The sequence below is a fragment of the Petaurus breviceps genome, unplaced genomic scaffold (genome assembly GCF_028583685.1).
Source record: "Petaurus breviceps papuanus isolate PSGF00001 unplaced genomic scaffold, PetGlider_PUasm1.0 221, whole genome shotgun sequence".
Taxonomy (NCBI): domain Eukaryota; kingdom Metazoa; phylum Chordata; class Mammalia; order Diprotodontia; family Petauridae; genus Petaurus; species Petaurus breviceps.
The window spans coordinates 14,471,021-14,495,361 of NW_027185877.1; the positions used below are offsets into that span (position 1 = coordinate 14,471,021).

A 24,341-nucleotide genomic window follows, 5' to 3' on the forward strand; every position below is an offset into this window, starting at 1 on the left:
GGGGGGGGGGGGGGGGCCCACAGAGGCTGGGAACATGCTTCCTGGACGCTGAGCAGTTGCCATGAGTGGGGAGAGGAGGACCTTTGCCTGAAGTAGCCTGTTCTGTTTTGAAGGCTTGAGAATGGGGGTTACTACATTAACTACGTGTGCCAATTTCATTACTACTGTGATGGCTTTAAATTTCTGGTTTTGGAACTAAGATTTCTAGTATTTTTTTTTTAAGCAATTGGGGTTAAGTGACTGGCTCAAGGTTACAGGCCAGTTATTTCTGGGTGTGATGCTAAGTATCTGAGCCCAGATTTGATCCCCAGGTCATCCCGACACCGGAGCTGGTGCTCTTACTCGCTGAGCCACCTGGCTGCCCCTAGATTTCTAGTATTTTAATTAATGTTCTAGCTTTAATTTAATCTCCCCATGTAGAGAGCCTGGTATATTTTGAGATTAATAACCACATCAGTATATTTATAGTTGCTGTAGGAATTGTGAATATTGTGTTGCTGATACATTTGGCGACAAAGGCGGGATCACAAAATGTCAGGCCTCTATTTGGAAGTAGGGGGGCTTTAGAGGCAGAAATGGCCATCCCAGGATGGGAGGATTTGCCTTATTCCTCTCTAGCCAGAGAATGGGCCAAAAACACAGGGCCCTGTGAAAACTGGGAACCAAGGCTAAAAGAGGGAGAACATGGAGATTTGGAAAGATGTTTGTAAGGAATACCTATAGAAGCAGGCAAAGAACTGAGAGAAGTGTGCAGGAGAGGCTGGGTCCTGCTAACAAGTTATAGCCTTACATGTAAAAGTAGGGATAAGCTGCTAGAGGAAAGAGCTCAGATGGCTAGGGAGTCAGCTGGTTTGCCTGAGGATTCTTCTGTGTCACAGCATTCAGAAGAGCAAATTGGAGGGACTCAGGTGATCCAGGAACAAGCTTCTGTTCATGTAGCTAAAAGGAAGCAAAAAACTAGCAGAAGGAATGTGCATGCAGCTTTTGTACAGGCTGGGCAGAATTGCTCCAACAGCTGCCAGGAGAATGTGTGTGAGGAGAATGGAACAAAGTGTAATAGTAATGGCATTTAAAGATTCCCCTGTATTGGCTTGGTTTTCAAACTGATTGTGTTAAAACCCAGAGCTTGTTAATCCCACCTGTGGGATGGACTTGTTGACATGTAAAGACAGTCCTGAACTGGGAGGAGCTGGTGACATAGAATTGGAGAGACACAAGAGAGAGGCAGAAGAACTTTTTGGAAGCAGCACCTTTGGAGGCAGAGAGAGACTGAGAGGATTGCTGAGGGCCACTTTGAATTGCCCTGGACTTCTGAGACCTGCCCTTGGAGCTGCCAAGGACTGAGGAGACATGGCTGTTTTGCTGGTACTTTGTCTGTTTTGATGTTGTTTTGCCAGATTTGTCCACTGGTGAAAAACAGTCCTGTTGTTGAAGAAGTTCTGGAACCTGGCTGTTGGTTAAGAGCTACTGTCCTGCAGACAGAGAGTGAATACTGTCAACTGGTGAAGGACAGTGCTGTTGTGCAGGGGTCTGGGAACCTTTCTGTTGTTTCAGAAGCCCTAAAGAAGGATTTTCTTGTTGTATGTTTACAGAAATCCTGGGAGAGGGTTTTGCTAATGTTTTCAGGGGTTCTAGGACTGTTCTGCAGACAGAGGATGAATTAATGAAGAGACTGGCAATGCATCTTGTGGCCTTGTAAGCTTTGTCTCCCCAGGAACAAAGATTGCTGAGAACTTGCTTCCTGTCAGGATGAAGAAAAGACCTCCATTTGGGTATTAAGTGCTATGCTTAAACTTGTTGTAACTCTGGGGTGGATTCAATTGTGATCCAGGGGTGGGGAACTTTAGACCTTTTTGTGTTCTATGGTTGAACAAATTAATGTACTTTACTTAATGATTGAAAACTAATCTCCATTTGAGAAGAGGGGCTTTGTGATGGACTAAATGAAGGTACAGCCTAGGGGTGGAGTAGTATTTAGAACAGGGACTTTGTAATTGATTAAATGAATGTAAGGTCCTGGGGTGGGGTAGTACTTGGAGATTATTTAATCACACTTAGTAAATGCTGTATTTCGAATGATGTCATATTTTGATCTTCTCTGTTCTTAATTTGTCACTGAATAAAATGGAGAGCACCTATGCTGGTATTTTGAACCTTGGGAAGTTGCCTTTCCTTGGCATTACATTACACAAGGTTAGATGAGGAGTCTTCTAATGCAGAAGTTCTCCCCATACCAAGAAGAAGATTGGAGAACCACCAGGGCCAAACAGAGTCCAGGGAGATAATTGAGGATTTCACTCAATAGGAGATTACTGATCTATTGAGTAGATTCACCCAAGGAATGGGAGAGTCTTTAGTGTCTTAGATAGTAAGAATCATTGATGAAGGCACTGGAGGAATAACACTGGACAGTGTGGATTGCTTAAAATTCAAAAGTATCAATCAGAATCCTTTTGTACACCAAGCTTTTAGGGATCACCATATGTGAGGAGGCATCAGCAGAACTAATCTGTTAGATTTAGCTGCAGATTGATACAGAAAGCAATATCCTACTGCCTCTATGTGGCCTGGTGGAGACAGACACTGGTACTCACTTAGAGATCGTATGAGAAAGCTAAAGGAAGAGGTAATGAAAATGGCTACCATGGTTGAAGATGAAAATGATGCCCCCCAGGAGTTCCTCATAGAAATATCATAGTGAAAATGGCTCCTCCTGCTTATAAGCACCTAATTCTGACTCTATTAATTAGAGAAATAGGGCACCCTCTTTCAGAGGTGCTGGATAAAATTTCACAATTAAGTGACCTAGGGGAATCGGGACAAGATAAATTGCCTCAAGAGAGAAGAGTAAACAGCCAGAGGATTCAGACACAAAATAGACTGACAAGAAGGGAACTGTTACTGCTCTATTGAGAGCAGGGGTAGACTTAAGAAGAATAGATGGTATTCCAACTAAAGAGCTGCATAAGCTGTACCAAGAAAAGGTCCTTAACATTAGAATGAATAGGGAAGCAGGAAACAACCCTGCAGGTACTCCTGAATCTGAATCTTTGTATCCAAGTTTGCTCCACCTTCAGGGAGAATAGGAAATAGGCTGAGCCCCAGCCCAGATTAAAGAAATATACAGAGGAGATTGCAGACCCCATATTGGTTTACCAATATATTGGAAGAATGGATCAACTACTGTGACTATGGAATTGCTCTATACAGGGGCTGAGGCCACACTTATCATCCTTATTCATCAGGAAACCCTGATAAGTTTAAACATGGAACTCCTATTACCATCACAGGTCTAGGAGGGGCTGAAATATCAGCCAGACAAGTTAAAATATCAATGAAAATTGGGCAATTACCTAAGAAAGAATATACTGTGGTTGTTGTACCCATTCCTGAATACATTGAATAGATATATTGAGATGCATGACTCTGAACTTACCTGAAGGAAGATACAAATTTGCTGTAAGGAAGATAGGAATGAATACAGTTTTAGTGGGAAAAATAAAAATAAAAATCACTTTGCCTGAACCTTCTGAAGTAATTACTTTAAAAGACTATCATGTGCCAGGTGGGCAAGATGAAATTACCACTACTATAAAGGAATATGTTGAAGCAGGAGTGTTAATCCCTACAACCACATGATGGAACAATCCTGTTTGGTGAGTAAGAATATCAGATGGGACATGGAGAATGACCATGGATTATAGACAATTGAATAAGGTGACTCCTCCTTTGCATGCTGCTGTTCCAGATACCATCACCTTAATAGAAAGGATCCAGACATATGATGGGACTTGGTATGCAGTTATTGACTTGGCAAATGCCTTCTTCACCATCCCAATAGACCCTAAACAATGGGACCAGTTCACTTTCACTTGGCAGGGTAGACAATATACTTTCACCTGCTTGCCACAAGGGTACCTACATAGTCCCACTATTTGTCACAGGATTGTGGCTGAACAGTTGGATGAATTAAAGCTACCTGGTGTACAGCTTACCCACTACATTGATGATATCATGATACAGGGAAAAGATGCAAAAGAAGTGGAGAGGAGTTTGACCCTTCTAATTGAGCAAATGAAAAGTAAAGGGTGGAAAATTAATGCTGTAAATGTTCAAGGACCAGCTCAAAATGTAAAATTTTTGAGTATACAATGGAACAAGGGAGTATGAGAGATTCTTCTGCAAGCCTGACAAAAGATTCAGAATTTTTCTACCCCTACCAATAAGAAGGAGGCCCAAAAGTTCATAGGATTGTTTGGATACTGGAAGAATCACATTCCACATTTGGGACAGATTTTGAAACCTTTATATAGAGTCACTCGGAAGAAATATGAATTTGATTGGGGACTTGAGCACAGTAAAGCTTTTGAAGAAGCCAAGGCTGCTATACAATTGGCCCTTGATTTGTGGCCCATGCAAAATGGTCCAGTGGAATTACAAGTGACTGTACAAGATGATTACACAAACTGGAGCTTATGGCAAAAACAACAAAGTCGAAATGTACCTTTGGGATTTTGGTGTAGGAAACTCCCTTTATCTGGAGTCCAGTATACACCTTTTGAAAAGCAGTTGTTAGCTGCATATTGGGCTTTCGTGGAGACTGGACAACTGACTCTGGGCCATGAAGTGATATTAAGACCTGGAATCCTGATTATGACCTGGGTAATGAGTACCCCAGCTTCTCATAGAACTGGACATGCCCAAGAGGCTAGTATAATCAAATGGAAGTGGTATATTCAAAATAGAGATAAAACAGGGAACAGCAGAGTCTCTGCTCTACAGGAATCTGTAGCAAACAGAAATTAAGAGGAATGACACACCCCCTGAGTTAAAGCAACAGCTGGTACAATCCTCTGTAAAATGGAATGAGGGATATGATGGATTAACTGAAGAATAAAAGAGACATGCATGGTTTATTGATGGGACAGCGAAATATTTGGGCCAAAAAAGACATTGGAAAGCAGTGGCCTATAACCCATGTACTAGAAGGACTTTGGAAAGTACTGGGATAGGTGGAAGTAGTCAATATGCTGAACTTATGGCAGTACATCAAACCATCAAAATAGAACAAGGAGGACAGTGTCATATATTCACTGATTCATAGGCGGTAGCTAATGAGTTAGCTACATGGATCCCATGTGGAAAAATGAAAATTGGGAAATTCATGGAATTATGGAAGATATCTGGAACATGAATGGTCACTGACTTTTCAGTTTTTCATGTAGATGCTCACATGGCCCTCACCATGCCAGAACCTGAGTACAATGCTCATGCTGATCGACTGGCAAAGATTGCTACTGAACATATTGTCCCTACTTTGACAAGTGATGATCCAGTATTAGCAAAATGGGTCCACCAAACAGCAGGCCATTTGGGGATCCAGGCCACACACCAGTGGGCACCAGATCGAGGTATTAGTATCTCTCATTCACTGTTGAAACAGATGGTAGAAAAATGTCATATATATCAATTGGAAAAGAAGCAAACTGTTCCTCCGGTAGTAACTGGAGAGATAGCAAGAGGAAAAGTCCCAGCCCAAATCTGACAAATAGGTTATATTGGTCCACTACCACAAGATAAAGGATGAAGTTCTTGTTGCTGAACTTGTGTTGACACCTATTCAGGTGTACTAATGACTTGTCCTTGATGAGGGTTGGCTATTAGGTTCAGCAGGAACTCTGATCTTTATCTTAAGACCAGAAAGCATGCAATTCAGTCTGGAAAGAATTCAGCTCAAGCCAAATTGGAGTTAGAGTTGTAAAAGTTTATTGTACACTTTACAGTGGGCAAGGATCCTTAGGGGACCTGCAAGCTTAAAGAAGACACAGGCATAGTTTTTAAAGAGTTAAGGCTATTTTCTAGATGTCAATTATGCTGACCAGGTGAGAAGAGGGTGGGATTAGGGAGGAGTTAAGGTGAGGCCAGTGTTTAAAGGAACATGCATTTTTAATGTAACTGTGCAGGTATATTGTCTATGATTCACTGGGAAAAAGCCCAAGGGGGCTACCTGGAGGTGTGGTTTTAGGCTTGAAACTTCACTAAATCAGCGAGCAGTCAAGGGCTGACTGAGAAGTGCCCAGTCTGTCACTTATCAGTGTCATGTTCGACAGGATTGATGTCTGGGAACCAAGGTTAACAGAGACACAGTATGTGGATAATTGCATAAGGAGTTAATCTGGAGATAGGGTATAGAAGGATTCATGGGGGCAGCAGGACGGGGAGATAATAGTTGCCTAAACTGGAATGTTTATAGATAGTTTTGTGAAGGATCGATAGGTGTAGCTTGTTATTGTTCCAAGTTGAGATAAACAATTCATGAGTTGTTGCTGGGCAGAGTTCGTGCTCTAGAGCTAGGCAGAGTGCAGGTAGGGGGAAGGGGCAGAGTTAATGCTCTGAGACTGGGGAGGGGGAAATGTGATTTTACAGACTGGTTTTACAAATTGATGTTACAGACTGATGTTGCAAATTGATTTTACAAATTGATGTTACAAATATAGATCCCAAGCACCCATCATCCTTATAAGAATACAACCCAGAAAAACACTTGTAAAACTCTAGATCTCATAAGTCTATATTATGGAACCCCAATGCAGATTCAAAGTGACAATGGGTCACATTTCAAAGGTAATGAAATGAAGACATGTTGTATACTAAACAATATAGAATGGATATATCATATTCCATATTATCCAGAAGCGTCTGGATAATTGAAAGAATGAATGTGTTACTGAAAGAACAGTTAAGGAAATTAAGTTCCAATAATTCATATCAACATTGGAAGGATAATTTGTTCATGGCTTTAAGTAATTTGAATAATAGATCACTGGGAGGAAGTACACCTCTAGCCAAAATGATGACCCCAAATCTGCAAATTAGAATAAAACAAACACATAAAATCCCAAATATTGAGTATTGGACTTTGAGGCCAGATGTCCCAGCACCATACCCAGGAACAACTGGTTCAGTGGGGTATGATTTACATTGTTTAGAGGACTTTTGGTTGGACAGAAAAAAAATAAGAAAAATCTCCACTGGGATATGCATAAGAATCCCTAAAAATCACTTTGGACAGATTTTACCCAAATCAGCCAGCTCAGGGAATACATGTATTGGCAGGAGTAACAGATTCCAATTATCAAGGAGAAGTTGTTATGACATTCCATAATTTAGGTGAAGGGCCCATACAGATTCATAAAAATGATAGGATAGTTCAAGTGATTATCGTTACTTGTAAAACAATACCACTTGTAAAAACTGACCCTCCTTCCAAAATAACTATCAGAGGAACTGAAGGATTTGGTTCTACTGATAGAATAAAATTGGGAGCTAAAGTATGGGTAAAACGGAAGCCAGATGATGTTCCAAAGAATGCATGGGAGGGATAGCTCATGGGAGGGATAACACTGTAACTATTGTTTATTCTGGAGAAGATGATTACAAAATTGTACCCTTAACTCATATATTCTACTGTGAGTGAGGCTACAATAGTCTGGTTATTGTCTCTTTGCTTCTTTTTGGCTTTTTGTCTGTTCACTTTGTTTGCTAGATTTGTTTCTGCAGGTTTGGTACCCTCCACCCGTAGATGCCTGATAGCTTAAGCTGGATATCACCCCCTGTCTGCGACTGTGATATGTCACCCTTGGACCTGTCATCAAGCACATTAAGAACTGACCTCTCAAATGGGACCCCTTGGGACAGGGACAGCTCTACATCCAATTTCAGCAGCAAGTAGCTATGGAGGAAGAGACCTTCGCCCCTTACCCCAAGATTTTGGGGCCCCATTTGTTCGGGGGGAATGATGGGGAGCTTGTGCTCAAGACCCACCTAAAATATTGTTTTCTGTATTTATTGTGTGCTATCCTTGTTATATTGTTGTAAGATTACGTTAACACCAGTTATTCCTAATGTATCTTTGCCAAGTAAGGCACATGAAAGATCTTGGGGCTGAATGTAAGGGTTATGGGATTTAAAGATGTTCCATACCCCGTTGGACTTGCTGACGTAGCAGAAAGGGGTAGGGCAGGAGGAAGCAGAAGCCAAGCTAGAGTGTGTGTGATGACTGGCAGCAGTGGTGGCATCAGCAGCGGCCAGCAGTGGCATGGTAGCAGAAGTAGCCAAGGTGGAGGTGGAGGTGGAGGTGTGAACCCCTTTTTTGAGCCAGCCAGAAGTTCTGCTAAGGACTCCTGCTGAGGACTGCCAGGGACTGGAACTGTGGGGGGCCGCAGAGGTTGGGATCATGCTTCCTGGATGCTGAGCAGTTGCCGTGAGTGGGGAAAGGAGGACCTTTGCCTGAGGTAGCCTGTTCTGTTTTGAAGGCTTGAGAATGTGGGTGTTTATTTACTACATTAACCACATGTGACAATTGCATAACTACTGTGATGGCTTTGACTTTCTGCTTTTGGGACTCCGTTTTCTGGTATTTTAATAAATGTTCTAGCTTTATTCGCATGTAGAGAGCCTGGTATATTTTGTGATTAATAACCACATTAGCATATTTATAGTTGCTGTAGGCATTGTGAATATTGTATTGTTGATACAGTGGTGTCCCTGAAAAAAAGTAGTGAAGGCAAGAGGAGGTTTGGGGAAAAGATAAAACTCTTGAGTCTCTGAACTTTGAACAGGACAATTACCCATAATGTCTAAATTAAAATGGTATAAAACCCTAAGGGAAAATGACATTTTTGAAAACTGTGTTAGAAAGAGTGCCTATTCATATTCCACATTTCAAATATTTTGCCAAAAATTATACTACCATATTTTGTTCTTTGAAAAGGAATTTTTTATGACAACTTTATTTCTGAGTTTGTTTTTAAACACAAAAATTACATAGTTTCATACTATTAAAAGATATCATATGGAGGGCGGCTAGGTGGCGCAGTGAGTAGAGCACTGTCCCTGGACTCAGGAGGACCTGAGTTCAAATCCGGCCTCAGACACTTAATACAAAAACTAGCCATGTGACCTTGGGCAAGTTACTTAACCCCAATTGCCCTCCAAAAAAGCAAAAAGAAAAAAAAGATACATCGGACTTCTAAAGTCAATTACACTTAAGCACTCATTCCTAAATTTTCCCTTTTGGCTTAAGTTTATAGACTTCACCCAGGCAAAACTTCCATTGACTTCAGCCATTTGAATGTTTAATTTCATTTATGCCAGTATCTGCAACTTGAACTACATGGACTGCAAAATTGGTTCTCCGTAGCTAACATTTCTCACAGAAGTCCAGTCTATCATATACTATTTTGGATTTCATATTTAACTACAGAGACCTTTGGTTTTTAGCCCAACTCTACCACTCAGTTTCTAAGTGACTTTGGACAGAGTCCTCAGCTGCAAAATGAAGCTAATTACAACCTGCACTTTTCCCAGAGGAAAATTGTAATGATTAATGAGGCAATGGTCTTCTGAGCTTTGAAGTACTCCCAAGAAAGTTCTGTATAAATATAAGGAATTATTATTATAGCAATATAACAAACAGCAATTTGCAGTCCAAATATATTTCTCAGAATCTATGCAGTATGACAGAAAAGCAGTATGGCAATCTGAGTCCAGATTTGGACTCAGAGAAAGTGGACTCAAATTCTGACTCTGCCACTTACTACTGTACCAGTATGACCCTCACCTCTCTAGGCCTCAGTTCTTCATCTATAAAATCAGGGAGTTGGACTAGACTCCTTCTCAGGCCCTTTCCAGCTCTAATTCTATGACCCTGCGATCCAATAGCTGCATATGATCATTTGTGCTGAGTTTCATTTATTTCCTGGTTTCTTCATTTCATTACATATGATCACTAAGTACTGCTGCTTCGTTTGATAACTTGTTTGTTGTGAGACTGGATGTGCCCATTATATTTGTCCATAACTGAAACCTCTATCCTTGATATCCATACCCCCCATCCAGTTGTGCTCCTTCCTTTCCAGCATAGCTTGTCATAAGGAGTGAGATGTATGTCTATATTTTTAATCATTGTAATGGTCTTTGGAACTTACATATACCATCAAAAATAGCCTTCTATTCTTCTTTATCCCTGTTAGACATCTAAGGGGTTAATAACTGAGAGCCCTCTGTTCTAGCAAGGTTTTGGATTGTTCCATTGTCCTTTCAGGGAAGCTGAGAACTTTGAAGAATAATTTCTTATCATAATAGAAACTGTGTATCTCTGTGTATCTTTTTTTATAAAGAGAGAAAGTACTTTTAGAATAAGTATTTTTAGTCTTGGTAAATCATGCTAGAGAACAATGAACAATGGAGAGTCAATTTTGAATGTCAGCTCTTCCCTCTTCCCGTAGGACAGGTGGGAAGGTCTGACTTCTGCAGGTAAGACAATAAAAGGTCTAGCTTACCATTCTGATTTAGTTATATAGTGATATAAATATTTGAGAAAAGTACAATGTTTTGTTTTTTCAGTTGTAGTTAGAACAAGAACCATAGGAAATTAAAAAAAACTTCACTGCTGTTTAACTTCACTGCTCCTTTTTACATTGAGAAGCTTTGTGCTACATAATGTTAACTTGTCTATTGTTAGTAAACAGCAGGAAGAAGATTCTGTAAGGAATGATTTCTAAAAACTGCTTGTTGTGCTCTGAATAAATGAATCACTAGGGAGGAGGTTAGAGAGAATACTACATCTGTACTGTCATTTAAAAAAAAAAGACTGGGTGTCACTTAATGAGATAATGCATGTGAAGTCTTTGTAAATCTTAAAACACTAACAAAATGATCTACCACTCCAATCATAATCATTATTAAACCTACTGGAAACTTAACAAAACAATACTTTTAGTATTTTAAAGTTAAAACACTAACAAAATGATCTACCACTCCAATCATAATCATTATTAAACCTACTGGAAACTAACAAAACAATACTTTTAGTATTTTAAAGTTCTTCAGCTTTGGGGACCATGGGATGGAATACTATTCCCGTGGCTTTACTGCCTTTGAAAATGTAACTGAGGGGGTGGCTAGGTGGCTAGGTACAGTGAGTAAAGCACCGGCCCCGGAATCAGGAGGACCTGAGTTCAAATCCAACCTCAGACACTTAACACAAAACCTAGATGTGTGACTTTGGGCAAGTCACTTAATCCCAATTGCCCTTCCCCAAAAAGGGCAAAAAAAAAAAAAAAAGAAAATGTAACTGAAACCATCATTAATAGGGAGACATTTAAATAATAATTTAATTCCCCTGCTGCCTTTGGCCTCCCATTCCTCAGTCTAGAATATGCAATGTTCCCACCAAAGTATGAGTATGCACTAAAGAATGGAGTACTGTTCTCTTGCTTCCAGCATCCAACAGACACAGAAATCAGGCAAGCATTAAGAAAATGCAGTCCAATGCATTTGGGTAGGCATTAAGAAATCTGTCCTTCCCTTCAGTTCTCAAGGTAAATAACAATTCCTCTTTGTAGAACTGTGGACATCTCAGCAGTTTTGTTACAAGAGGTTACAGCACTATTTGCTCCTTGGTTTGTTGTCTCTGGAAAAAGTGAAGTTCACAGTAAACTTTTTCATTCTTGGTTTGCATTTGTTTAAATTAATGCTTTTTTGGAGCAGAAAACTAACCCAAGCAGAGAAAGCAACAAATTCAAGGAAAGAAATAGGGCTAAGAAATCTGCCAAAGGAAAAAAACAACTAGAGACAAATAATAGTTCATCTGTTTTGTCTGAAGTGAAATCTCAGCAGGACGATTCTGTTATCTGAAGCCTAAGTCAGCGAAATACTGTGTTCAGAGACAAGCTTTCCTTTGGTCCCCATTTGTCCTTATATTTCCATAGTGAAGGTTTTCTGTGACCAATTTCAGGGAAAGAGGGATTACACAGGAGAGGCTCTATTTCTCTGGGACTGAGTCAAAAACAAGGCATCAAGAGAACACTGAAGTGAAAACTATCCAGAAAGAGACAGCAGGAAATGCACCATCCTCTTGGGAGTTCATTTTGGAAAGAAAGAAAGAAAACCAAGCACAGGTCCCCAAACTGACTGAGCTTGCTGGCAGTCACAAGAAAAGTCTGAGAGAAACTCTCCCTTTCTTAGCAGTGATCCCACCACGCAAGAAATTCCTTCTAAAACAAAGACTTGTCACATTTTTCTACGCTGGAAAAAAGATTTATCTTGAACTTTTCATATTGAGGAAATGTGTGGCTCAGTGGAGGCAGCAGCAGAGTTGCTGCTGGTCCTGAGTGTGGTGTGGCCTTCAGATACTCTCTGTTCACCCACTGTGTTTTACAAGGATTGCTGGATCCGACGCTTTCCAGGTTTCCTAGTTGACCTGGAGGAATCTCAGAAGTTTGGAGCCCGGTTCCTAAAGTATTACTCAGAAAGCACAGGCCAGAAGTGTGGGAGGAACTGTTGTCTTGCAAAGGATGGTAAGTGTGGGTAGTATGCGTGAGCTGTGAAAAAATATAATTCCTCACAAATATAGCTGCTATATAGCTTATGAGGATTTTTAAAATTCTAGATTATTTTTAGGTGAAGAGAATACCAAGTTGTAAAATCAAAAATAGATAGAATCACGCCTCCAGTTTTCATTTGCTAGGACTCCTAATTGCAATATACTTAGCTAGAAGAGTATGGAAGGAGGAAGAAGGAAGATTGCAACTTTGCCAAATCAAAGTGGGAAATTCATAGCCAACTGCCAGCCATCCACAGGTAGCAATAAATCAATAAACAAGTATTTATTAAGTGCCTACTATGTTCCAGGAACTGTAGTAGGTGCTAAGAATACAAAAACAAAAAGAAAATGGTTTATGCACACAGAGAATTTATATTCTATTGAGGGAGACAATATATACATATATGCACATATACAGAATAAATGCTAAATAGATTCAAGGAATCCACTAGCATTTGAGGGATCAGGAAAAGAAGAGATAATTCAAGACAATGGTGAAGAGAGAATGTGGAACTTTGTCACTGCAAAGGTGCAGAGATAGGAAGTGAATTGTCAAGTGTGAGGGGTACCAGATACCAAGAAGCCAAGTTTTGGCTGGTAAAACAGAGGTTCTCAAATGTTCTGATCTCAGGACCCCTGTACAGTTCTAAAAATTACTGAGGACTCCAAAGAGCTTTTGTTTATAATAGTTATATCTATCAATATTTACCTTATTTGAAATGGAAATAGGCAAATTTAAAACTATTTAATTTATTTCAAAGTAATAATGAATCCACTACATTGCTTCTACATTGCATCTATCACAATAAGTTGTTTCAGCTGATGAATATGAAGAAAATCCAGCTTATGCAATTGAAAAAGGTGGGATTATTTTTATAAGAAAATAGCAATATCATAGTATAATATTAATAATATTATAATAGTATTATTATGAAAATAGTTTTGACCTTACTGATCCCTGAAAGGGTCTCAAGGACCCTCAAAGTCTGTGGACCACACTTGGACATTGCTGCTATAGTGACTGGAAAATAATGTTAAATGAAGCCGGAAAAGTAGTTTGGAGGCAGGTAGTGACAGACTTTAAAAGCTAAACAGAAGAGTTTATATTGATCCTATTTGCAAAGACCCACTAAATTTTATTGGGTAAAGGAAAGACACAGTCAACCTGTGCTTAAAGAAAATCATCTTGGCAGTCATGTAGAGAATGACTTTGTGAATGAAGTTGTGGGTAGAGATGAGGCATGGAGACCAGTGAGAATTTCATTGCAAAACTGTAGGTGAGAAGTGATAAAGGGCAGAAAGTAGCTAAGTGAATAGTGAGAAGGAAAGTTCTGTCTTGGACATGTTGAAATTAAAACGTCCATGGAACATTTTGTTTAACATGTGCAATAGGCAGTTGGTGATGTAACTGGAGCTCAAGAAAAAGACTGGGAATGAATATATAGACCTGGGGACCATCTACATAGAGAGAGATAACCAATTTGAACTGATGAAGTCATCAAGTTAGAAAGTGCAGAGAGAGAATAGAAGACCAAAAATGGAACCTTGGGAAATACCCACAGTTGGAGGGGGAGATATGATATTGTTAAGGAATCTGATAAGGATGGTGAGATGGATAGGGAAAAAAATCAAGAGAGAATAAAGTCATAAAAATCCAAGGAAGAGAGAATATCCAGGAGGATGGGGGTGGTCAACAGTGTTAAGTGTTGCAGAGGTCAAAAAGATGAGGCCTGAATAAAGACCATGGGGTTTGACAGTTAAAAAAATCACTGATAACTTTAGAGAGCAATTTCAGTTGAACCATAAGTTTGGACACCAGATTGCAAAGGGTTGAGAAGTGAGAGGAAAGGAGCTGGAGACAATAGTTTTTTTTTTCCTAGGAATTTGTTTGAGAAAAAGAGTAAGACATAAGATGATAGTTTGGAGTGGAACAATGAATCAAGTAATCAAGAAGTATGTATTAACAGTCTATTATGTGCCAGGCACTGTGCTAGAAACTAGGGATACAAGTACAAAGAATGAGCTTACATTAGAATGATGAAGATAAGTATACATAAAAATATATGAAGCATAAATGTAAAGCAAATAAATATAAAGCAGTTAAACACAAAGTTTTGGAACAAGGGTGATTAGCTATTGGGGAGATCAGGAAGAGCTTCATGCAGAAGATGGTGGATGAGCTAATATCTTAAAGGAAAAGAGGGCTATAGAAGGTAGATTTAAGTAGAGTGAATTCCAGCTTTGTGGGATAGCTATTGCAGAGACACAGAGAGAGGGAGTATCTTCTGTGAGGAATAGAAAGGAGGCCAGTTTGTCTAGATGCAGAGTAAGGAAGAGGTAGCAATGTCCAATGGAACTAGAAAAGACAGGCTGGAGACAGATTGTGGAGAGCTTTAAAAAACTAAACAGATGAATTTACAGTTTGTTAGAGACAATAAGAAGCCACTGGAATTGGTAGTAATGGTAGATCTAGTGAAGGATTTTTTTTTTTTGGAAGGGGGAAGGCAGGGATATGGGGGTTAAATGACTTGCCCAAGGTCACATGGCTAGTAAGAGTTAAGTGTCTGAGGCTGGATTTGAACTCAGGTCCTCCTGATTGCAGGGCCGGTGCTCTATTTACTATGTCACCTAGTTGCCCACATAGTGAAGATTTTTTAAGAATGAGGGGGTTATGGTAGATAGTCAGATTCAACTTCCTCATCTATGTCAGTTATAATTATTGCACTCACCTGCAAGCAATGGCATTTCTTTTCTTTGATCTTTTTTCAAATATAGTTAAAAATAATAACTAGTCAGACTCAATTTATTCTGGGCTATAAGTATTTGGCTACTTTTCTGTACTCATTTTCAATTACTCTCCTTGCTCCCATTTCAACAAATGTCTTTTAAAAATATTAAGTTGGACAGTAATTTCCTGTGAATCTACATTTTTTAGTCAATTTTCCTCATCTTTTCTTCCTCATCTGAATTCTCCTTTAGGATTTCAGAAATATTCAGGATTTCATTCTTAGCTAGGCCACTAGATCCTCTCTCTTACTTGAATCCTCTGAAATCTGCACTCCCCAAATCTAGAGTACATATCATACTATGCCAAGCTTTCTTCCTCTTCTCTATCATGTACTCTATTTGAGTGTTCACGCACTACCACCACTACCCCCTACCACCACCCTCAGCTTTTTCATTTCTGAAATACTTCATTGGGGGTGGCCAGGTGAGTAAGAGCGCCGGCTCCAGCGTCAGAAGACCTGGGATCGGTTCCGGCCTCAGATACTTAACACCCACACAAAATAACTGGCCGTGTAACCTTGAGCAAGTTACTTAACCAGATTGCTTAAAAAAGAAATAAATAAATAAATACTTCATTGGTTAGAACCAGATCTAGAATGGCAGCTTCCCTTTTCCTCTCCTTCACCTTTCAGAAGTTGAAATTGTCATTAGGATAGGTAATCGATTTATCAGGGTTTGTTTTTTGTTTGCTTACTTTGTTTTTGGTAAAGAGAGCCCCAGCAGAGTCCAGATAGTTGAAGCCCTTCATCAATGCAATGTCATGCTTTTGTAGCAGGTTTGTCATCTAGTTTCTTCTTCTTCCCAGGTGGTGTGTAGGATACATTAGTAGAAATAAACCTTCTGTCTCTCTATGTTCTTTATCATGTTTCTTTCCTTGGGTTCCTGGATATTGTGTATACACACACTTATGTATGTATTGTCCTATATAGTACTATTCTACCATTCCTTTCATCTGTTTTGCTCCTTTTAGAAAAAAGTACATGCTTCCAGAACGATATTCTAGTCATGAGTTCCATTCTACCAAGTCCCAGTGATATCTATGAGATCAAACTTCTGGTTTGCCCTTTTTATTATTCATACTTTGTGAATGGTTGATAAAGTGCTGCAGAAAGAAAGTTGTGTGGGGTGGCTAGGTGGTGCAGTGAGTAGAGCACCAGCCCTGGAGTCAGGAGGAACTGAGTTCATATCCGGCCTCAGACACTCAACACACACACACAAAAAACTAGCTGTGTGACCTTGGACAAGTCACTTAACCCCAATTGCCCTCCAAAAAGGAAAAGAAAGAAAGTTGTGTTACATTGAAGGAATGACAGTTTTTTATTTATCTCAAGTGAAGGAGACAAGCTTTAGGGGTGACTCATTTAAAGAGGTTGGCTGGGAGAAGAGATTTGTGGAGGGAGGTATTATGGTATGTCAAGTGGAAGGGGGCAAAAGTAGGTGCACTGGATAAAAGTTGTAATGAGGCAAATTTAGGAACAATCAAATGAAAAACTTTCTCACATCCAGTGTTATTCTAAGGTAGATACGCTGATTCCAAAGGAATTGCTTTCCTTACCAATGGAAGTCTTCAAGCAAAATCTAGATGACCATTTGTCAGGCATGTTGCACAGGGGATTTTTGGTTAAGCATAGGTTGAACTATAAACTAGATGGCCCCAAGGGCCCTTCCAACTATGAAAGTCTATGAAATTTTAAAAGAATGTTTGTCCAAAGAAGGAAGACTCATCAATGACTGAAGTAAATTAATTTTCTTGATATCTATGCTTTGACATAGTAGAAAATGTGCTGGGCCTGGAGCCCTGTGTTCAAATCCTTCCACTAACTCTATTTGTGAGACCATAAATATGTCCCTTAGCTTTTTTGAGTCTCAGTTTCTCCATACATAGAATCATAAAATACACATACCACATGACTGTTGTAAAGCTCAAATGAGAAAAATGTATGTAAATACTTTGCAAACTGGAAAGAGTTAAAAAGTGACAAATAGAAAGAATGCAGCTAAACATAAGGAAATTTGTATTAACCGATGCAGAATAAATACAAGAACTAAATGAAATATTTGTAAAGTGCTTAGCACACTGCCTGGCAAATAGAAGGGGCTTAATCTATTCCTGTTTCTTTCTTCAGGCAATCTAGGACCCACTTACCAGAAAGGGAATGTTTTCTTTATGAGCTTATTAGAGAATTTCTTTAAAAGTTCCCTTAAAGTAATCTTAGATCATAGATGGTCAGACTTTGGATGTAAAAAGGAACCTGGAGAAAATATAGTCCAACAGTTTCATTTTTCAGATAAGAAACCTGAGGCTCAGAAGGTGAAGCAGCTTGCCTATCTTTCAAGTTCATAGAAATAAGGCTATGACAAGAATCAAGTTCCTAACGTCATTCAGAACTGAGCTGTGCTGTGTAAACAAGCTTATACTTTGTTCTATTGAAGCAGCATAAACAGGGATGAAGTCAAAGTCTTGCTGGCAACAAAAAAAAGTTTCAAATATTTCATCTTTTTATTTTTTTTAACAGCTCCCTGCAATCTGGCCATTTTCTTCCATGATCCCATCCATGACAATGTCAACTGCCTTCATGTTTACTGCCCAACCCTGGAGAGTTGCATCTTACAGCCTAAGCATAGTGCCATTCTCTACAACATCACAGCAGGTAAAGATTTATTGGATATTTCTTGATTTTAAGAGACCATTGGCAAGACCATAGTAGTAGCTTACTATGTCTGGTGGTAGACTATCCCTAAACCAGTTTTCCAAGGAATTACTTTCCATAAAGCAAGCATTTCCTATGAGATATCCAGGGAGAAAAATTAATGAACAAAGGCTGCATTTAATCAAACACCTAAGTTCCCTTCAGTTTGTTAAACTGAATGATAAAAGTCCATGCCAGGTTAAAAGACCAAATCATAAACACTGAAGTATAACCTTATATTCAAATAGCATCCTTCCTCCAAAGCACTTTAACATAATATCCTCCTCCATTTATGCTAAATGAACTGAACAAAATCCAAAGCTGACATTTTTACCACAGGAGATAATGTTTTTATTAACACCTTAATTTAGAAACTAATTTATTTAGGTGGAGGGAAGTAAACCAATTAGACCATCATTTAATTAAATTATTAAAAGTAGTTTTAGTAATTCAAGCTGAAAAACTGAACAGACATTCTGAGGGATGGTAGAACATCCAAACCATAATTCTGGAAAGGTAGGGTGTTTGGGAATAGGGAATTCTATATCAGCTTTTCACAAGAGGTGCTTTGCCCTTATTTTTGATATAATGAAAATAAGGGTTCCATGAGAAAATCTCAGTGCTAGGTTTGAGAGTGGTATAGGAAGCATATACTGGGTAGCTACCAAAAGCATACCTAGGCAGCAAGATACATCTGCAAAGATCTTTGTGGTACTGTCAAACTAACACTGAACCAACCTTGAGATCCATTCAAACATTCTCAGTCTATCTAATTATACTATTACCAGTCTATAAATACATAAAGGGGAAAAAACTTTGGAGCAAAATAGAAGAAATTTGCCTATGTTTATTGAATAAGTTTCTACATATAACTATTTTAGTATACCATTTCATATTCAATATTTATGGGAAGGAATGTAACAGAGTCATAGATTTAGAGCTGGAAGATACCTTAGGGAACATGTAATCCAACCATCTCATTTTACAGAAGAAGAAACTCAGGCCCAGAGAATGTAAAATAACTTTCATTCACTCATTCAAGGTCACATAGCCAGTAGGTGGCAAGGGCAGGTTTTGAACTCAGGTCCTTTAACTCTAAATCTGGTATTATTTCCACTTCATCATGCTTCTTCTCTATAGGCCTTATATCATCTTATTTTACATGTAAGAGAAGTAGAGACCATCCAACGTAGGCAACATATTCTATATTCATGAATCCTTTGTGAATTAAAGATGGGAAACCTAGTCTCCTCTTGTATTCACAGACCTTTTCATTTATTTACTCTGATTTATTTCTGAATTCCTTTGGAACATGCACCCCAGAAAGACTATTAGAAAAGTTATCCAGAGCCAGGCATGAAATTTTTATCAGTAGTAGGTCAAGAATGGCATGGTATAAAAATCACTGTCTTATTTAGGATTTTTAAAAGTACTATTCCTTATCTGTTCAATTGAAAGGATTAGAAGAGATGATTTCCAAGGTCTTTTCCAGTGCTTCATCATAGGATCCTGCTCTATATTAAGAATGAAATTCATTTCATCTGTAAAAAGGAAGGTGTTGGACTGGATGGCCTATAAGGTCCCTTCTACCTCTAAAACTATAAGCTATAAATTTCTAGTCTTGAATGACTAAGAGAATGGTAGTGATGATGGGTTCTAGAGGGAATTGTCTTGAGTGTGGTGGGAGTTAGGAACAATATAGAGGAAGAATCTGATTTGGTATATGTTCTATATGAAATGGTACAGCAGATAGGGAACTTCATTTAGGTTTAAGAAGACCTGAGTTCAAATCCTCTCTCAGTCACTTACTAACTGTGTGATCCTGGGCAAGATACTTAACCTCACTCAGCCTCAGTTTCCTCAGCTGTAAAATAAAAGAGTTGGACCTGATGGCTTCTAAGGTTCCTCTGGTTCTAAATCTATAATCCTATGATCTGGGATCTTCTAGTCCTACAGGCAGTTTGAGGCACTGTCTTCTCACACCCAGGCTAAGCAGTCCAGTTCTTTCCTCCAGTGTGTCATGGTCTCCAGTTCTCCCATCACTCTGGTTGCCTTTCTCTAGATATACCCTGGTGTGTGCATGTCAAAACTGAACACGTTATTCCAGATGGAACCTCACAAGGACAGAATACATCAGAATGGCCCCTTCCTCATTTTAAGTATTATATCTCTTTGAATGTAGCATTCTGGAGGACTGCTATGTAAAACTGTTTACTTATGTGAAGCTCATAGTTCACCAAGCAGGAGGCAGGTGGAAATTGGATTTGAAATTGGAAGGGCTGAGTTTGAATCCTGCCTACTATGTGATCCTGTACAAGTCACTCCAAGTCTATTTTTCTTATCTATTAAATGGGGCTCATAATGTCTGCACTGTTGACTTCAATGGATTATTATAAGGAAAACACTTATGAAGTCATTCTGGTACTTAGTAATTATTATTTTCTTTTCTAAATGCTCAAACTCTTGGAGTATTCTAGAAATGGGAGGTATATGATTAAACCCACCTGAATCCTTATCACATCAACTGTGAAACTAAAGCCTCTCCAACAGGTGCTTGTGCAGTTGATCTTTTTTTCCTCCTGTTTATATTTTATCATAATATATTTGATCTAATATTCTAAGCTGTTAAGATCATTTTGGTTCCTTATTTTGTTCTCCAAGGTGGTAGGAACCTGTTTCAGTCTTGTCAATCTGCAGATTTTATAAGTATTTTAGCTGTGCCTTTTTTTTTTTGGAGGGGGAAGGCTGGGCAGTTGGAGTTAAGTGACTTGCCCAAGGTCACACAGCTAGTAAGTGTTAAGTATCTGAGGTCATATTTTAATTCAGATCCTCCTGACACCAGGGCCGGTTGCTCTATTCACTGTGCCACCTAGCTGCCCCAATCTGTGCCTTTTTCAAAGTTATTGATAAAAATGTTGAACAATTTAGGAACAAAGATTACTAGGACTTTCATGTCCATTAACTTGTTTCCAATTATTCAACTACTTCAAATCTACCTAACTGTACTGTATCCTGTCCAGACCTTTCCATCTTGATCAAAAGGATACCATGAAAAATTTTTCTCAAATGCTACAGTTCAATGCTGTATTAAAATACACTTACAGGCCATTCCCCAATTGATAAATGGTCAAAGGAGATAAACATACAGTTTTCAGATAAGGAAATCAAAACTATCTATAGTCATATGAAGAAATGCTCTAAATCACTATTGATTAGAGAAATGCAAATTCAAAACAACTCTAATGTACTACCTCATATCTATAACATGACAAAAAAAGAAAATGATAAATACCGCAGGGGATATAGGAAAACTGTGACACTAATGCACTGTTGGTGGAGTTATGAACTGATCCAACCTGTTCTGGAGAGTAATTTGCAACTATGCCTGAAGGGCAATAAAACTGTGCATACTCTTTGATCCAGTACTTTCACTGCTGGTGGCTAAGAATTGGAAATTGAGGAGATGCCCATCAACTGGTGAATGGCTGAAAGAGACGTGGTATATTATTGTGATGGAATATTATTGTGCTATAAAAAATGACAAACAGAATGACTTCAGAAAAACCTGCAAAGACTTATATAAAATGATGCAAAGTAAAGTGAGCAGAACCAGAAGAATATTGTACTTAGTAACAGTAATATTCTACAATGAGGAATTGTGAATGACTTAGTTATTTTCAGCAAAACCATGATCCAAGACATTCCCAAAGCACTCATGATGAAGCATGCTATCTGCCTCAAGAGAAAGAGTTTACATTGTCTGAATTCAGACTAAAGCATACTATTTTTCTTTATTTATTTTCTAGTCATCTTGTACAAAATGACAAATACAGAAATGTTTTACATTATTGCACATGTATAACCTATATTGGATTGCTTATCATCTTGGGAGGGAGGGAAAGAGGGGAGAAAAGGATAGAATTTGGAACTCAAAGTTAAAAAAACCAAATGTTTAAAAATGTTTTGACATGTAATTGGGGGGGGGGAAATATTATTTAAAAAAATTTTTAATATATTATTCCAGTGTACCAGTAACCTTGTTATAAAATTAAATCAGGTTAAGCTGATATGATCTTTTTATGAACCTATGTTGAAACTCAGTAATTGGTTTTCTTTTGTAAATGCTCAAAAACCATTCCTAATATTAATAACAAATTCTTAGTTATTTCCAGGAATCAAAGTCAAGCTCATCAATTTGTATTTTGTAGTACACCCCTTTTACCCCTTTTGAAAATTGGAATATTTGTTTATCTCCAGTCCTGTGTCACCTCTCCATGATTTTTTAAGGATCACCAGTAGTTGCTGAGCAATTATATTCATCAGGTCTTTCAGCACGCTGGGATGTAGTTCACCCAGGTCTAGTAACTTGAACTCATAAGAGACATTTAGATGACATGTTTAGTAGAATATTGATGAACATATGTATATACATATGTTCATATGTGTTATATTTGTTATATTTCACTAGATTTTCAATCAATTTGGGAATCATTCTCTAAGTTACAATGGATTTAAATTTCATCAATGTGTTTCTAGCCTTTCAGAATTTAAGTACAGTGGTAAATTCTAAGAAATTTCTCAAATTTATCATTCCTACATTTCTTCCTTTGAGTCACAAAGACAATCAATGACATCTTATTTGTCTTGCAGGTATTGATCCAGATTTGCTTGTTTTTCAAAAATTGTCTACCAAAGATCCAAATACACATTCTACATTTAATAGATGGAACAGGCTGACCAATTTAAAGACTGCTTATTTAGAAAAACACCAAACTATTATGGTAAGCACCATGTTACTGTCAGTAGAAACTCCATCTTCAACTACATATCAAGATCTGGTTGTAAATACCAGTGATATCAGTTTTTCCAATGCCACAACCACAGACTCTTGGACGACATCCATCCCACTGAATGACTTAGTTACTACACAGATAAATATGTCTTCACCCAATCCTGATCTCCTCAATAGTCCAGGTAATAGGACAATTTCTCCTGCATTTAAACCTATAGAAACAAAAATACTTTCCCATATGCCTATTCCACAGCGTCTTAAGAGTAGCAAACAGCTATTAAATGAAACCAAATGGTACAACAGCAGGAACTACACTTCTGAAAATGAAGAAGAAAGGACTGTTGGGGAATCTGTGGCTTCAAACACATGGCTGGTTCCTGTAGCACTCAGCACATCAATCATCCTCCTTTGCTCTTGTCTGGTGTTCCTTGTATTAGGATGCTGCCCAAAACAACAAGGCTGTTATAATCCAACACACAATGAAACACACCACTGAAAAAGGAAAGTTGTGACAACAATTAAGGGTGCAAGGATGATGAAAACTTTTAAAGTTTCCTTCATTGTCAGTATTGGTAAGATAAAATGTGGGATAGTAGAAAGAATGTTGGATATGGAGTCAATAAGATCTTACTTTGAATCCTGCTTCAGACATTTGCTAGGTGTATGGCTGGACATTTATTCTCTCTCAGTCTCATTTTCCTTATCTGTAAAATCAGATAATCAGACTCAATGAACTCTAAGGTCCCTTCTAGTCTAAATCTCTGATCTGATTATTTTACTTATTAATTTATCAATCATCACGCTAATTATTTTTTCTTACCCACACATGATTTCATTATAAGGAACACCCAATGCAGACAGGTATCTTCTCCACAAGTTAGAAAGTTACAGCGATATTCTTTTAGTTATACTCTAAAGTGATGCTCTTTTGGTAAGACAAAAAAAAATGCTTTATTCTTTCTAAAAAAATTAAAATAATTAAAAATCCATGTGTTACCAATAAGCAGGGAAAGGATAGGAAGAAAAGCCCATTAGGTTTAGGTCTCAGTCAATGTAAAATTACCCTATTTTATGTGTTCCCCTGCCCCTCTTTTCCCTGATCAAGCTCCCTCCCTCAAGCCACACCTGTTGAAATCCTACTCATTCTTTAAAGTCAACTCAAATGCTACCTCCTCCAGGAAGCTTTACTGAGATCCTCTCATTCAGACTTTTCCTTGTTCAGATGTCCTGTAATATTTTATAGACATCTCTTTTATGCACTTATCACATGACTTTTATATTATAGTCATTTGTGTATATATCATAGTTCCCTATTAGACTGTAAGCTTCATGAGGGCAGGGACTATATCGTAAAGTTTTTTCTAACCTAGAGTCCAGCATTCAGTAGGGTATGGATAAATGTTTCTTAAAATGAATTACTGACATAAAACCTTGATTCTGTCATAAAGTCAGCCATCTTTCCAAGCTTTGTATATTTGGCAAATTGGATAAAAATGCTTTTTTTGTTGTTTTTACCCAAGTCATGGATAAAAAGGGTGAACAGGAGCCAGAATACAGACTCCTATGGCATTCCACTAGACTTTTTCAGGTTGACATAGATCTATTAATTAAACATAATTTAGCTACAGATACATTACTTTATATTATAATTATATGTGTGTGTGTGTGTGTGTGTATATGCATA

At 38.3% G+C, this 24,341-nt stretch overlaps 1 protein-coding gene across 1 annotated transcript; it reads left to right on the forward strand.

Annotated features, from left to right (window-relative positions):
* Positions 1–12,130: 12,130 nt before the first annotated feature.
* MANSC4 (MANSC domain containing 4) lies at positions 12,131–23,946 on the forward strand. The gene is made up of 4 exons (XM_069094781.1): positions 12,131–12,362; positions 17,302–17,401; positions 17,609–17,826; positions 22,516–23,946. The coding sequence occupies exons 1-4, from the start codon at positions 12,131–12,133 to the stop codon at positions 23,151–23,153; spliced, it is 1,188 nt and encodes a 395-aa protein (XP_068950882.1). The 3' UTR covers positions 23,154–23,946.
* The last annotated feature ends 395 nt before the right edge of the window (positions 23,947–24,341 follow it).

Excerpts from the sequence above, each read along its gene's own strand:
- MANSC4 (XM_069094781.1), top strand. The coding sequence starts at position 12,131 with ATGTGTGGCTCAGTGGAGGCAGCAGCAGAGTTGCTGCTGGTCCTGAGT. Across the intron at positions 12,363-17,301 it reads CTGTTGTCTTGCAAAGGATG|GCAATCTAGGACCCACTTAC; the intron begins GTAAGTGTGGGT and ends TTCTTTCTTCAG. Across the intron at positions 17,402-17,608 it reads GTAATCTTAGATCATAGATG|CAGCATAAACAGGGATGAAG; the intron begins GTCAGACTTTGG and ends GTTCTATTGAAG.